Genomic DNA, 17453 nt, shown 5'->3' with positions numbered 1-17453 from the left:
CTCAGATACTGATGAGCAGCAAACATCATAAACCCTCAGATACTGATGAGCAGCAAACATCATAAACCCACAGATACTGAAGAGCAGCAAACATCATAAACCCTCAGATACTGATGAGCAGCAAACATCATAAACCCTCCGATACTGATGAGCAGCAAACATCATTAACCCTCAGATACTGATGTGCAGCAAACATCATAAACCCTCAGATACTGATGAGCAGCAAACATCATAAACCCTCAGATACTGATGAGCAGCAAACATCATTAACCCTCATATACTGAAGTGCAGCAAACATCATAAACCCTCAGATACTGATGTGCAGCAAACATCATAAACCCTCAGATACTGATGTGCAGCAAACATCATAAACCCTCAGATACTGATGTGCAGCAAACATCATAAACACTCAGATACTGATGAGCAGCTAACATCATTAATCCTCAGATACTGATGAGCAGCAAACATCATAAACCCTCAGATACTGATGTGCAGCAAACATCATAAACCCTCAGATACTGATGTGCAGCAAACATCATTAACCCTCAGATACTGATGTGCAGCAAACATCATAAATCCTCAGATACTGATGTGCAGCAAACATCATAAACCCTCAGATACTGATGAGCAGCAAACATCATGAACCCTCAGATACTGATGAGCAGCAAACATCATAAACCCTCAGATACTGATGAGCAATAAACATCATAAAACCTCAGATACTGATGTGCAGCAAACATCATTAAACCTCAGATACTGATGAGCAGCAAACATCATAAACCCTCAGATACTGATGAGCAGCAAACACCATAAACCCTCAGATACTGATGAGCAGCAAACACCATAAACCCTCAGATACTGATGAGCAGCGACCATCATAAACCCTCAGATACTGATGAGCAGCAAACATCATAAACCCACAGATACTGAAGAGCAGCAAACATCATAAACCCTCCGATACTGATGAGCAGCAAACATCATTAACCCTCAGATACTGATGTGCAGCAAACATCCTAAACCCTCAGATACTGATGAGCAGCAAACATCATAAACTCTCAGATACTGATGAGCAGCAAACATCATAAACCCTCAGATACTGATGTGCAGCAAACATCATTAACCCACAGTCATTGTGAGACTGCGAGTTACTCGCAGGCTTTTCTGGTTTTATCCAGGTAGGTTATTTTAATTAATTTGAATTAATTTGAAATAATTTGAAGGTTTTTAAAAGCAATAAGGTTTCTAGAAGCACTCTCAATTCTGTTTCGTTGGAAGAGCCATGTACTTGCAGCCTTTGGATAGATCATAAGAACATTCAAATTCCCCATATCAATCTCGGTCTCAGGGCAGAAAACAAATTGTCCATCACAACCTTGCGACACAAGTTTTAATGTTCAATACAGCTAATTGGTCATGTTAATAATACAAGAAACTTATAATAATCTTTATGTTAAAATACAGCCATGCAGCACCAAAAAGTAACTGTTAATAAGTGAAAGAATTAAGGTAAAAACATTGTGATTTTTTTTTAACAAACTCAAAATACAATGTAAATGTCTAATTATTATAAGATGTTAGTTCAAAAGTGTTAGATAAGCAAACCAATTCCTGGATTTTAGTCAGTTAGAACCTGGCTCCAGTTTCAGAGATATTAGAACAACTATGTTATTTTAAAAGAATTCAAAATGGTTACCAGTTTGTTGTTTTCTTCATACTGTTAACAACAAATTAAAACAATTTTATATAGTTCAATAGTTTGGGAGTTTCAACTGTTTTAGGCCCATAAACAACAACAGAGAAGTGTATTGCATGTGTTAGCCGAGAAGCTACATAACATTGATCGAGTAGTTACATCACATTGATCGATCTTTGTCTGGTAACCCTGGAATACACAATAGTATAAACAAATAAATTACACTCTTATTAATATTTCCTTGTTAAAGTATTGGAGATTCAAAAATGATTTCTGGGTAATTTCTTAAAACTAAAAAAGCAAAGTTAACACTGTAGACTCAGAGCCTTTCTGTGTGTAAGTCAGATTTTGTGTTGGACTGTTTTTTCTTTGTCTATTATAATTTCTTTACAAATTCATGTTAAAATATATTCTAAAAATCTGAAAGTCAAAAGGTTACAAGAGATGTGATTGTCAGAAACACAATGCCCCCTAATGCGCCGCTTAAAAGCCATATATTTGACCTTTGACCTTGAAGGATGCCCTTGACCTTGACTTTTCCCCACTCAAAATGTGCAGCTCCATGAGATACACATGCATACCCAATATCAAGTTGCTATCTTCAATAATGCGAAAGTTATGACCAAGGTTAATCTTTTGGGACAGAATGACAGACAGACAGGCCAAAAACAATAAACCCCCGATCATTTGATCCAGGGGCATAAAAATAGGAGTCAAACTTTGCAATTGAATGTTGTAGACAACTAATTGAGAGTCATGTTAGAATTTTGAGTTATTCTTTTTTTCTATAAATTATGTGTTGTCTTACATGTAGACACTGTTTTGTGTATAATAAGGAAATATTGGAAATCATACATGTATTTAATAGACTTAAGTGTACACCCACTATAAAGTAATTTTCTGATAAGTTGGTAATTTGAGTACAGTGAGGCACAATTTTAGCTGCATCGAATAGTGAACAAAATGTGCATGGTTGGTAAATGAAACCACATACAAAAATGTGTTTATTATTCCTCAAAGTTCAAATTAGTTCAAATAAGTTCACTCATTCTTTTATTACAATGGCACACAACATATCATAGATTAAAACTTGGTTTTATAATTAAAATATGCAAAGCATATTATTATATCTCGTGTAAATAATTATACATTCATATTTCATAATGCATTTATTAATAAATATAACAAGTAATTATGTATTTTCAATTTCTATTGTTTCAGTGTTCAGTCAGTAAATTATAGTTTATTATTATAAATATTATGATACTGAATTGTTCCATATCCATAAGATTTAATTTCTAAGCAATATTTAGGATAAATATTATAATATAGTATTATATATGTACATGTATATGTTGCATGCAATTTTTTTATGTACATTTTGCAAACCAATTGACCCACTGTTACATGCAATATTAGTTTAAGCATGTGTAATAATGTTTAAAAAAACAACTTCCGTCCTTCCATAAAAAAATATATAATAATAAAATAATTATTGTTTAGCAAATAAAAATGGCTACAGGTAACATCATCATCATTTAAGAAACATGCACATTTCATAGCCTGTTGAAATGATATACAATAAATTTGGTCATTTATTATTTCAAGACATAAATATTTAAAATGAGTTTCTTTTCGCTGAAAACTAGCCTAGTGACACACAGTTTAAGTTAAAGTACTTTTTATTTATTTTATTTGTTTTTGAGATACTGTTATATAAAGTGCACAATTCTATCCAAATTACGTTTAGCAGTAATTTAAAAAAACAAGCAAAGAATATAGAACTGGAAGGTATCTTTCAGGTACAAAGTCAATATTCAGCAGTACTTCTGATAATAGGAGTATTAATAATTATATTGGGAAAAGGAAACTTGGACATAGTAACACGCGTATTACAGAAATGTCCTTTATTGGTATAACAAAAGATTCAATTTGTATTTCGAATTATTGAAAATATAAAAGTTCAATAGGTAAAATGGCAATTAAATTTACAGATATTTGAGCAATCAGTGTTTGGTACACTTATTGTATATTCATAGCATTGTTAAAATTTAGTTTCTTATTCATTACATTGACATGTACATGCAATAAGGACATCACAAATTAATTAGCAAACAATGTGTGATTCAATTCAATAATCCAATATGGTTGTCTGGTGTCGCAAATAAAAGCAAAACCCTATTAAAATACCAATACACTGAAAAAGACGCCCTTTCATACAGTCTTTTCAATAATGCAATAATGTGATTTTTTTTTATAAACAAATTCAAAATACAATGTAAATGTCTAATTATTATAAGATGTTAGTTCAAAAGTGTTAGATAACAAAACCAATTCCTGGATTTTAGTCAGTTAGAACCTGGCTCCAGTTTCAGAGATACACATGTATTAAAACAACTATGTTATTTTAAAAGAATTCCAAATGGTTACCAGTTTGTTGTTTTCTTCATACTGTTAACAACAAATTAAAGCAATTTTATTCAATAGTTTGCCAGAGTTTCAACTGTTTTATAGGCCCATAAACAACAACAGAAAAGTGTATTGCATGTGTTGGTCTAGTAGTTACATCACATTTATCGATCTTTGTCTAGTAACCCTTGAATACACAATAGCATAAACAAATAAATTACACTCTTATTAATATTTCCTTGTAAGAGTATTGAAGATTGAAGAATGATTTCTGGGTTTTCTTTTAATTAAAAAAAAGCAAAGTTAACACTGTAGGCTGAGAGCCTTTCTGAGTGTAATTCAGACTTTGTGTTGGACTGTTTTTTCTTTGTCTATTAGAATTTCTTTACAAATTCATATTAAAATATATTCTAAAAATCTGAAAGTCAAAAGGTAACAAAAGATGTGATTGTCAGAAACACAATGCCCCCTAATGCGCCGCTTTGAAGTTTGAAGCCATATTTTTTACCTTTGACCTTAAAGGATGCCCTTGACCTTGACTCTTCACCACTCAAAATGTGCAGCTCCATGAGATACACATGCATACCCAATATCAAGTTGCTATCTTCAATAATGCAAAAGTTATGACCAAGGTTAAACTTTTGGGACAGAATGACAGACAGACAGACCAAAAACAATAAACACCCGATCATTTGATCTGGGGGCATAGAAATATGAGTCAAACTTTGCAATTGAATGTTGTAGACAACTAATTGAGAGTCATGTTAGAATTTTGTGTTATTCTTTTTTTTCTATAAATTATGTGTTGTCTTACCTGTAGACACTGTTTTGGTAATAATAAGGAAATATTGGAAATCATACATGTATTTTATAGACTTTGGTGTACACCCACTATAAAGTAATTTTCTGATAAGTTGGTAATTTGAGTACAGTGAGGCACAATTTTAGCTGCATCGAATAGTGAACAAAATGTGCATGGTTGGTAAATGAAACCACATACAAAAATGTGTTTATTATTCCTCAAAGTTCAAATTAGTTCAAATAAGTTCACTCATTCTTTTATTACAATGGCACACAACATATCATAGATTAAAACTTGGTTTTATAATTAAAATATGCAAAGCATATTATTATATCTCATGTAAATAATTATACATTCATATTTCATAATGCATTTATTAATAAATATAACAAGTAATTATGTATTTTCAATTTCTATTGTTTCAGTGTTCAGTCAGTAAATTATAGTTTATTATTATAAATATTATGATACTGAATTGTTCCATATCCATAAGCTTTGCAAGTCTAAGCAATATTTAGGATTAATATTATAATATAGTATTATACATGTACATGTATATGTTGCATGCAATTTTTTATGTACATTTTGCAAACCATTAATTGACCCACTGTTACATGCAATATTAGTTTAAGCATGTGTAATAATGTTTAAAAAAACAACTTCCGTCCTTCCATAAAAAATATATACTAATAAAATAATTATTGTTTAGCAAATAAAAATTGCTACAGGTAACATCATCATCATTTAAGAAACATGCACATTTCATAGCCTGTTGAAAAGATATACAATCAATTTGGTCATGTATTATTTCAAGACATAAATATTTAAAATGAGTTTCTTTTTTGCTGAAAACTAGCCTAGAGACACACAGTTTAAGTTAAAAGTACTTTTTATTTATTTTATTTGTTTTTGAGATACTGTTATATAAAGTGCACAATTCTATCCAAATTACGTTTAGCAGGGATTTAAAAAAACAAGCATAGAATATAGAACTGGGAGGTATTTTTCAGGTACAAAGTCAATATTCAGCAGTACTTCTGATAATAGGAGTATTAATAATTATATTGGGAAAAGGAAACTTGGACATGGTAACACGCGTATTACAGAAATGCCCATTATTGGTATAACAAAAGATTCAATTTGTATTTCGAATTAATGAAAATATAAAAGTTCAATAGGTAAAAAGGCAATTAAATTTACAGATATTTGAACAATCAGTGTTTGGTAAACTTATTGTATATTCATAGCATTGTTAAAATTTAGTTTCTAATTCATTACATTGACATGTACATGTAATAAGGACATAACAAATTGATTAGCAAACAATGTGTGATTCAATTCAATAATCCAATATGGTTGTCTGGTGTCGCAAATAAAAGCAAAACCCTATCAAAATACCAATACACTGAAAAAGACGCCCTTTCATACGGTCTTTTCAATAATGCGCTAAATAGCTCTATACAGGTTTAGTTTTCAAAAATACTTAAGTCTACCATTGCTAATCCATTAAGACTGTCAATGGAATGCATAACACATTTCACTGACTTTCAAATCTTTTATTGAATCAGCTACCTTCTTTTATACCAAAATAATCCCCGTTATATAAACACATTTTAAAGTTCAGTAGTCTTTAAATTAAATTAAATAAAAAATGATTTCTTGTGTATTTTTTTATTTTTCTCAAAACTAAATTTAAAAAATTACATGGTATTATATCAATGTTAATATTTCATAATAAGATTTACCAGAATCACTGATTCATTATAACCCAAGTACTCATTTTGTGACCTAAGATTTCAAGGGTTAGTCTAATTACAATGTAGACTGCGTGTGATGAATGATATTTTTCTATCCAAATTATCATTAACAACTGGTAATTAATTTGGCTTTGCTAAATATAATATTTTCAGTTGCTTTGTGTTTTCTTGTATGCATTTAATGTTCACTTTATCTAGTGACCAGTTAAAGTTGATCAGTGTTCATTGTGTACTTTCATAAGAAAAATAAAAAATGTACACACAATAATAGCTTTTCACCCTTTTCTGGTCATTATATTTAAATGACACTTAAAATATGCTACATATGACAATTTAGTATCATAATACCTCTAAATATTAACTCTGTTTATTCATTTCCTTCCAATAAAGCTACTTCATTTCTTTTAATTCGTTGATTATTTCTTCTTAAATTCTTTTTTTTTAATTTAATATAATTCTATAGATTCTTAACTTTAAGACACTAAAATTATATAAACATACTTATCTATAGACAAAATAACACTTAACTTACCCCTTTTCCTGTAAAATAAGGGTCCACATATCCTGCTGTCCATGAGCCATAGCCCCTACTCAAGGGGCTCAGTGTATTTGCAGACATGTAGATATATTGATTTTAATATTTCCAATAACAAACAAAGTGTAATAACAAATCATTTAGTGTGAAAATTTATTTAAACATATCTACATTTCAAGTGGATTTTTAAATGATTGATTAGCATGCGAAAACCGCTTCACTTTATTTGCTGTCACACAGCTATGTTTTAATTAATCCAAATTACACGTGCACTGCATTAGGCGCACGATTGAAGTTTGCCGCTAAAGTGCTAGTACACAACGTTGGAATAGTTCATTTCAATGGTAGATAAAAAAACGCTTAAGTAGTATTGAATGTTACTCATTTTCATGTCAAATAAATAATGAATAAAATTATAATCAGCTTATCAACTTTATAACATCAAACTATTATAATGATAATTAGAACAAACCAAAACAAATCAACAGGTCCTCCTTGATTTAAAGTGGACTAGTCCGTTCTGAGCATGCGCAGTGGTCACAACAGCAAGTTCCGGTTACTCGACATATTGAAAATGGTAAGCCGGCAATTTCTCAAACTTTTTTTGTTTGAAGATGTAAAAAGCTCCTGTACAATTTGTTCGAGATGTAATATACTTATTGTTATTCTAAGGCTTTACGCTATGGCATGTGTTTTTCAGTTGTTAAAATGTTTTAAATTGGCACAAATTAACAAAAAGTGTCGCCACGTATGACAAACCAAAGCTTCCGTTTTGACATTTCTATCAATTTCGCGTTGCGTAGTCCGCACTTACGTGCATACCTCCAATCATTTATTTCATCGTAGGTTTGACGACTTTAGTTTTCAAAATAGCGTTTTGTCTTCTTTACCATGCCCTTTAATGTGTTCGTAGTCTGGTAGTGCATGAAAGTTGATGTGTATCGCGAAAATCTGTTACAAATTCGTAATGCACTATTTGATTATGCACCTGATTTTACTGCAGCTTTACTTTTGTGTAAAAAGCGACAACATATTTGCTTTTCTTTAATTTGTATTTTATCCAAACTCAGGAACAGTTCTTACACTAGTCAAGCTCTTCTAACTTACATATTCTACGACTAACAAATAACTTGCATTTACTGTTGACTGTGTCACATGACAAACATATAATAAAGCAGAATTTGCATGTGAATCTGACAATACACATTTCCACTAACATTTAAATAACCCTGTTTGCCATTTACCATTTGCATACAAACAATATTCTTGTAAAATGATTTGTTTATTTTCTTTGTTCTTAGTTTCTTTTCAGAGACAAACTTTTACTTGGTAAATTAATTATCTGTTGTTTGTTACTAAATCGTATTTTCTAATGTCATTGATGAATACAAGGTTTTCCTCATCCGTACTTATATATTTTTATTTGTTACTTCAATTGTTTTAATTTTCCTTTTCTGCATTGTCCTGGAATATTGACTCATGGGCATCGTAAAATCGTATGTATCAGACTACATCTGCTAACCAATAGATTTGCCCCATGTCTTTTGATGGCAACTCTAGAAATTTTTTTATCGCCAACTGCATTCCCAAATCTATTGAGTAGTTAGGCCTAACAAAAAAATATGTTTGTTTCCACTGACATGGCCTAAAAAATTAGGGTAGGTAGGAAGGCAAATAATTTTATTTTTAAAAATATTTTTTTTTTAGAAAATGTCGTACATGGTGCATCTTCTTCTCATTTTTTTGTGACAACTGTATGTACAATAAATTTGATGATATATGTAATGCAATATGGCTTAATTTAAATGCTTTAATGAAATAAAAACTTGCTGTTCATTAATTTTGTATTTGTTGGCGGCTGCTTTCCTTATTTCCGAGTTTAATGTTGACTTCTGGCAGCCGCTTTAATAGTCCATTTTATTACCAATAAAGGCATAACTAAAGTCGCAGTAAGCTTGACCCTCAGTGTCTATAGGGATTCAGTGTTGTTATACTTTCCGTTCCTTCGGAATCATGGAGCATATATTATATTATTTATAATATATTAAATAGCTCAAAAGCCATGCTTGGGGGACGCGAGTGGTGTTGCATGTAACATTATCACCATGAACAGACCCAATTAAACTGGGTGTGCTATTATACTTCTTGGATGCAGTTTATGCTTCCAATGGACCACATTTTCAGATTATATTATGTACTGGTGTCGTGAGGTCTATCTACCAGGGCTAGCGCTGTCCCAAAATTTCTTTGAGCCGACCAGGTTTTTGTTTTTCGATGCGCGAAAACTGGTTTTGAAATAATTATATATACATTTACTATCAACTTGTTTATATTCTTTTAATGACAACAAGGGCATATCACATATCATAATGTAACATACATTTTTCTATATAGAAATAATTAGTATGGTACTTGTCAACGTACAAACATAAGTTATTTTATAGATGAACATTTAATAGGGGTGTCGATTGATCCAAATTTGAAATCCTGAAAATTAGGCCGAGGGTCTTGGAACCGCAGCCGCAGGAATCCAACAGGAATAAAGGGCAGATCCACCACCCCATCCAGAGCCTTTACTAATTGTTCTTTTTTTTATAGTCTTTTCAATTGTATTTTCAGGTGAATACAATTTAAAATATTATAAACCACACCGTCCGTATCACCGCATGTGCATTCGTCATTCTATTTCTTCTATAAAGAACTTCGAAAATAAATTAAAATCGACGAAAAATAATGTATCCGAAAACGACAGTCCGAAAAATTGTACACGTTTGCCACATTAAGTAAAATGTGCATATTGTTTGACTGCAGACATTGCAAAACCTAGCAAATATACCAAATTCTTGATTTGGTTGCCATATTGCTTTACAATAGCATTTTTTGTGGGTAAAAAACAACTTAATTATCACCTTTTAATTTCAAACGATAATCGGCAAAAAGTTGCAACATCGTCGAAATAGAACTAATTATTTAATTATCATCCTTTAAATCAGATCGATAGTCGGGAGAAAGGTGTTAAGTAATAAGCTTAGAAATAATTTATTTATTGGTACGCTTCTTTTGATTTGCTAATCTTTAAATACGACGCTATATTGTTGGCAGACGACATGATCAACTGAGTGTGTATTCCAAGTGTACAGTGTCTGCGCATGTGTGAGCAAACTCATTGCTGATTGGCCAGCTACCACATGCGCTTCAATAACAATAAAAATGATATGCGGATAACGTAGACAAGTTTGACAAGTTTATTGACCGTTGCCGAAAAATACGCGGTCCGATTTTTTTCGAATTTTAGGCTCAAAAAAGATTAGGACTGGCAGCAAAAAATTAGGTAGGGTCGGGCCACCGGAAACAAACAATTATTTTTGTTACGCCTTACACAAAAGTTTCTGTGGGTTTCACTAGGTAGGGTCAGATTTCCAAAAACATGTACTGGATAGTTATTTAGTTTTAGTTTAAACCTATTTATTTTAGCTCGATTGCATCGAAAGCCTAAGGCTTATTGAAACGCTCCAGGGCTCGACATTAACTTTTGAAGCCACTTGTCCGGTCGGACAAGTAGACCAAAATTTAACTTGTCCCGACAAAAAAGCAACTTGTCCTGACCATTATATCTTATTCTGCTCAGTACTTTGCAAAATAACGAAATAATACAAAATCCTCAAATCATAAAGACTTAAATCGTTCAAAATACATGTTAACATAATTGTAGGCAATTTCAATACAACAGGAAAACTCGAGATTCTTGATTTTTACACATTTTAAACATTGTACATACCTGACAAAAACTTGTGATTTTGAAGACGAAAAACCAAAGGAAAGTAGATAAGACATATTTAAGCAGACGACATTGTACTAACGAAAACAAACCACAAATGGGAATGATGTCGTAAAATCATTGTATACATAGAGAATCAGATGACGCCTCTACATTAATTGTCTGTAAGATCGGTGTGTGTACCGATGTCGTAAAATGCATATTCTTTACTTCTTTACAAAGGAGAATATTCTTGTTATCTTGGCAAAGAAAAATAACAATGTTAAGGGTTGCTTCCCTTGTGAACAGTACGGTGTAGTATCACATGGAACTATCGGAATATCTCGCGCTTTGTCGTTTAAACGCAAACAAAATATAATCGAAAAAGTTTTGTTGTAACTCCACAGAAATAACGGATTTAAAGGCATTTTTCTAAGTAACTATTAAAATATAACGACCACTTGTCCCGTGGGACTAGCAAATTTTTTTTTTACTTGTCCGGACTAACAATTTGGTTGTCCCGGACAGTCTGACTACCGTTAATGTCGAGCCCTGCACTCTCGAGTCCGTTTCCTGGGCCTAGAACCAGTACTTGTTGTCTTTGGGGGAGATCTAAAGAACGTTCCCACAATGGGGATCAAACCCGTGACCTCCCGGTCATTAGGCACCATATCCATTACACCACAGGGACCTGATATTTATTTAAGGCCTCATGGTTTCATTAACCTTTTGTGCATTACAAAAACACCATGTACTACAAATATTTTATTTTAAATCCCTACACAGTATTTGTTTCATTTCAGACGCTCTCAGTTGATCAGATGGCTCGCTACGTTAGCCCGATCAACCCGGCCGTGTTTCCACATCTGACAGTCGTACTTCTTGGAATTGGAATCTTCTTTATGGCCTGGTTCTTTGTGTATCCTTACACAGTAACATTTCATGAGAAAAAGCAACACGAATCAGATAATCTTAGATTGTTATTAAGTTACACATTTTAAGCTTTTTTAATTATAAAGGTTGTTATAACATAGTTATTTATTGCTTATTATGCCCCCCTTCGAAGCAGAGGGGGTATATTGTTTTGCACATGTCGGTGAGTCGGTCCGTCCGTCAATCCGTTCACCAGATGGTTTCCGGATGATAACTCAAGAACGCTTAGGCCTAGGATCATGAAACTTTATAGGTACATTGATCATGACTAGCAGATGACCCCTATTGATTTTCAGGTCACTAGGTCAAAGGTCAAGGTCACAGTGACTCGAAATAGTAAAATGGTTTCCGGATGATAACTCAAGAATGCTTAGGCCTAGGATCATGAAACTTCATAGGTACATTGATCATGACTCGCAGATGACCCCTTTTTAGGTCACTAGGTCAAAGGTCACGGTCACAGTGACTTGAAATAGTAAAATGGTTTCCGGATGATAACTCAAGAATGCTTAGGCCTAGCAGGGTTCAACACTAAGGCACGTCCGACAGACATTGTCTAGTAAGATAAGGTGGTCGGGCTAGTAAAACTGCGGGCTAGCTTGTCCGACTGGTCGTAAATAAATATAAAAAAAAATCTATACTGATTCATAAAACTATAAATAACTGCTGTGAAAACCTGTACTTTTAATGTGTAAAATTACTCTTGTATTTACATTAAAACAAAACTAGTGTATTTAAATAAACGTGGAGCATTCACATGATTCATCACTATTTTAAGACGCAAAGGAGAGCTTCCTGCAGAAATTGCTTGTTTCAATTGGTCAAGTTGTCATGAATATTAATGATTTTCTGCAGTGTCGTAAAACTGTAGAGCATGATTTTACGACTTCTATCGAAAATAGGTATCGTCAATGTAAACATTTTTGCGTAGCAGACAAGATAATGTAATTTAAAGAATGGCTTTGTTTAAGTTCGGATTTTTGTCCGACAAATCAGTTAATAAAAAAGAGTCCGACACTTAACTGACACAAAACATAAATATGAAGAAACACAAAAACGTCAATTTTATCCTAGATGGAAAATCGAGTCAGTTCCCATGGCTTGAATTTGACGAAGAAAAGCAAAAAAGGGTTATTTTATTGTTTTACTCTATGCATAAAAAAATCTGGTGTTCACTGATAATTAACTGATAAATTCTGATTAAACAGTTACATGACACAATTGGGTTCATTTGCTATGTCATTTATTGTCTAGTAGACTTCAGGTTCGGGCTAGTACATTTTAAGAGGAGCTGGTCCGACAGTCTTCCTGTAAAAAAAGTTAATGTTGAACCCTGCCTAGGATCATGAAACTTCATAGGTACATTGATCATGACTGGCAGATGACCCCTATTTTCAGGTCACTAGGTCAAAGGTCAAGGTCACAGTGACTCGAAATAGTAAAATGGTTTCTGGTTGATAACTAAAGAATGCTTAGGCCTTGGATCATGAAACTTCATAGGTACATTGATCATGACTGGCAGATGACCCCTATTGATTTTCAGGTCACTAGGTAAAAGGTCAAGGTCACAGTGACCCGAAATAGTAAAACGGTTTCTGGATGATAACACAAGAATGCTTACGCCTAGGATCATGAAACTTCATAGGAACATTGATCATGACTGGCAGATGACCCCTGTTGATTTTCAGGTCACTAGGTCAAAGGTCAAGGTCACAGTGACTCGAAACAGTAAAATGGTTTTCGGATGATAACTCAAGAATGCTTACGCCTAGAATCATGAAACTTCATAGGTACATTGATCATGACTGGCAGATGATCCCTATTGATTTTCAGGTCACTAGGTCAAAGGTCAAGGTCACAGTGACTCGAAACAGTAAAATGGTTTCCTGATGATAACTCAAGAATAATTAGGCCTTGGATCATGAAACTTCATGGGTACATTGATCATGACTGGCAGATGACCCCTATTGATTTTCAGCTCACTAGGTCAAAGGTCAAGGTCACAGTGAAAAAAAACGTATTCACACAATGGCTGCCACTACAACTGACAGCCCATATGGGGGGCATGCATGCTTTACAAACAGCCCTTGTTTAATGTTTGACTTTTTTTATTAAGGATTATTAACCAGGTTTTCCGAAGGAAAAAACTGGTTATTAGATTGGCGAATGCGGGCGGGCTGGCTGGCTGGCTGGCTGGCTGGCCGGCTGGCTGGCGGGCGGACGGAACAAGCTTGTCCGGGCCATAACTTTGTCGTTCATTGTCAGATTTTAAAATCATTTGGCACATTTGTTCACCATCATTGGACGGTGTGTCGCGCAAAATAATGACGTCGATATCTCCAAGGTCAAGGTCACACTTTGAGTTCAAAGGTCAAAAATGGCCATAAATGAGCTTGTCCTGGCCATAACTATGTCATTCATTGTGAGATTTTAAAATCATTTGGCACATTTGTTCACCATCATGGTACAGTGTGTCGCACGAAAGAATCACGTCAATATCTCCAATGTCAAGGTCGCCACGACTAAAAATAGATTATTTTTTTTTAAACAAACTTACAAAGGGGGTTAATTTTGTTTGTTCATTTCAAAAGTTCAGTTTGAGTTTTCTCCCTTTATCAGATTTTTTTTCACAATGAAAACCTGGTTTTGTGACAATTTTGTCCCTTGTTTGATATAAATTGCCAGAGGTAATTCCTGATAAACTTGTTCTGAGGCAGGCATCTTGGCTTATAAGATATTTAATAATATCAGTAGTGAAATACTTATATATTTGATACCAATATCATGTTTATTTTGCCCCCCTTCGTCGGTCTGTCCACCAGATGGTTTCTGGATGATAACTCAAAAACGCTTAGGCCTAGGATCATGAAACTTCATAGGTACATTGATCATGACTGTCAGATGACCCCTATTGATTATCAGGTCACTAGGTCAAAGGTCAAGGTCACAGTGACTCGAAATAGTAAAATGGTTTCCGGTTGATAACTCAAGAATGCTTAGGCCTTGGATCATGAAACTTCATAGGTACATTGATCATGACTGGCAGATGACCCCTATTGATTTTCAGGTCACTAGATCAAAGGTCAAGGTCACAGTGACCCGAAATAGTAAAATGGTTTCTTGATGATAACTCAAGAATGCTTACGCCTAGGATCATGAAATTTCATAGGAACATTGATCATGACTGGCAGATGACCCCTGTTGATTTTCAGGTCACTAGGTCAAAGGTCAAGGTCACAGTGACTCGAAACAGTAAAATGGTTTCCGGATGATAACTCAAGAATGCTTACGCCTAGAATCATGAAACTTCATAGGTACATTGATCATGACTGGCAGATGACCCCTATTGATTTTCAGGTCACTAGGTCAAAGGTCAAGGTCAAAGTGACTCGAAACAGTAAAATGGTTTCCAGATGATAACTCAAGAATGCTTACGCCTAGGAGCATGAAACTTCATAGGAACATTGATCATGACTGGCAGATGACCCCTATTAATTTTCAGGTCACTAGGTCAAAGGTCAAGGTGACTCGAAACAGTAAAATGGTTTCCTGATGATAACTCAAGAATGCTTACACCTAGGATCATGAAACTTCATATGTTCATTGATCATGACTGGCAGATAACCCCTATAAGTTTTCAGGTCACTAGGTCAAAGGTCAAGGTCACAGTGACTCGAAACAGTAAAACTGTTTCCTGATGATAACTCAAGAAAAATTAGGCCTAGGATCATGAAACTTCATAGGTACATTGATCATGACTGGCAGATGACCCCTATTGATTTTCAGGTCACTAGTTCAGTTTTTGCTCCTGTAGTTTCAACTTTTCCAACAATTGCCTCATTTGCTGCTTAGCTGAGCACAATGTCAAGCTTTTATGTTTACTGATTTTCAATTGTGAGACATTTACATTGTACCTTTTCAAGACTCATTTTATAATTTATCTTCATGAAACTTGGTAAGAACATTTCCCCCAAAGGTATCTGCATTAAAAACTGGGTTATTTGGGTCAAAACCTTGATCACAAGGTCAACTTTAAAAAAACTTGTGAACACTTTGAAAGTTTCATTTTTTGCTGTGCTATCATGAAACTTGCTCAAATCATTTATGCCCATGACATTTCATCCAAGGTTGGAAAACATACATGTATGGCAGATTTCTAAACTGGGTCTTGTGACATCAAAAACTAGGTCACAATGTCAAATTATTCCACATTTGTTCCCCAATCTGTATACAAAATTGCTCAGAATAGTTTCCCTATGATGTGCCAACCGTGTTTGAAATTGAGTCAAGTTAGATCATATACGGACAAGGGTATGTGAAATTAATGGGGAAAAAATGAAGTGATAAAATTCCACATTTTTAATTTGTTGCATATCTTTATAAACTGGTCAGTACCTATTTCCTCATGATATATAAACCAAGTGTGTAACTTGGTCTTGTTTAACAATGAAGCTTCTGAACACTCTTGAGGCCACATTTGTTGCCCAATATACATGAAATATTGGTTTAATGATTCCTCTACTGAGTAAGAAACCATTTCAGTCCATTGAAAAACATAGCCTCCATGAAGCAGAGCAGTTTTCCTTATGTGGTTAAATTAAAACCATTTGAACACTATAGCAATCGCTTATGTTCTCATTTGTGAGCTGTGTACGAAAATTCTTGTTGGGTGTAATATACCTGCCAAGTGTTTTGACATTTTAATTGTGTAACATAATGAACACTACCTTCTCAGAACAGATTAGTTCCTTTAGGTCCCAGGTGATTGCCTTAGGGCCTGTGGCTCCCTTTTTATGCCCTCAGATCGAATGATCGGGTTTATATTGTTTTTAGCCTGTCTGTCTGTCATTCATTAATTAATTGTGTGTGTCCCAAAACTTAATCCTTGGTCATAACTTTTGAAATATTGAAGATAGCAACTTGATATTTGGTATGCATGTGTGTCTCATGGAGCTGCACATTTTGAGTGGTGAAAGGTCAAGGTCATTCTTCAAGATCAAAGGTCAAATATATGGCTTCAAAGCGGCGCAATAGGGGGCATTTTGTATCAGAAACACAGCTCTTGTTTAATGTTGGTTTACTATCCTTAACCTTCATGACAGATATGAGGTAACATCCAACAAATTTACAAGAGACGTCTTAAAGGAGCTCATAGTGTCGCTTGTAGCCTCTGTCTTCATGGGATTTGGAGTTCTCTTCCTTCTCTTGTGGGTTGGAATCTATGTTTAGCAGGAAATCCTTAAAAAGGTAGGTTTTATATTAAGAAATTACCTGCGCTCTGTGAAATCATAAAATTTAGTGGGGCAGACAAAAGCTCACCCACAAATTTTGAATACCTTGGTAATTTTTTTTGAATACCTCTGTAAAAAACTCAAGTAAATATTTTGAGACCCATATAACAGGGTGAGCTTTTAAGAACACCATTTTTCCATGGTTGGTTGGCAGACGTCAGTCATGCATCCAATTTTCATTACTAAATTATTTGTCGATATATGTTTTTAAGTTGTTTAGATCTGGATTTTTTAATTGCAATTCAGGCCTTTGATTAACTAAATTGTGTTGAGATT

The 17453-nt window shown here is 33.9% G+C and overlaps 1 protein-coding gene and 1 long non-coding RNA gene across 4 annotated transcripts in view; one reads left to right on the top strand and one right to left on the bottom strand.

The window, feature by feature from the left end:
• The window catches only part of LOC127848883 (myosin-11-like), a 66935-nt gene extending 59418 nt beyond the window's left edge, over window positions 1–7517 (bottom strand). The window contains exons 1-2 of one of the 3 annotated variants that reach the window (XM_052381552.1): window positions 7194–7517; window positions 1694–1714 (exon numbers count right to left, since the gene is read on the bottom strand). In XM_052381552.1, the coding sequence (XP_052237512.1) occupies window positions 1694–1714; window positions 7194–7280 (108 nt within the window). In that variant the 5' untranslated portion in view covers window positions 7281–7517. The remainder of the gene's footprint in view (window positions 1–1693; window positions 1715–7193) is intronic. The other 2 variants (XM_052381551.1, XM_052381550.1) reach the window with 2 other exon arrangements.
• Window positions 7518–12059: 4542 nt separating this feature from the next.
• Window positions 12060–17036, top strand: LOC127848887 (uncharacterized). The gene is made up of 2 exons (XR_008034802.1): window positions 12060–12284; window positions 13387–17036. It is a non-coding gene; the product is annotated as an uncharacterized LOC127848887 (long non-coding RNA).
• The last annotated feature ends 417 nt before the right edge of the window (window positions 17037–17453 follow it).

Source organism: Dreissena polymorpha, chromosome 10, assembly GCF_020536995.1.
Source record: "Dreissena polymorpha isolate Duluth1 chromosome 10, UMN_Dpol_1.0, whole genome shotgun sequence".
NCBI lineage: Eukaryota > Metazoa > Mollusca > Bivalvia > Myida > Dreissenidae > Dreissena > Dreissena polymorpha.
The sequence above is the reverse complement of the archived record's forward strand: the minus strand, read 5'-3'. Positions and strand labels throughout refer to the sequence as shown.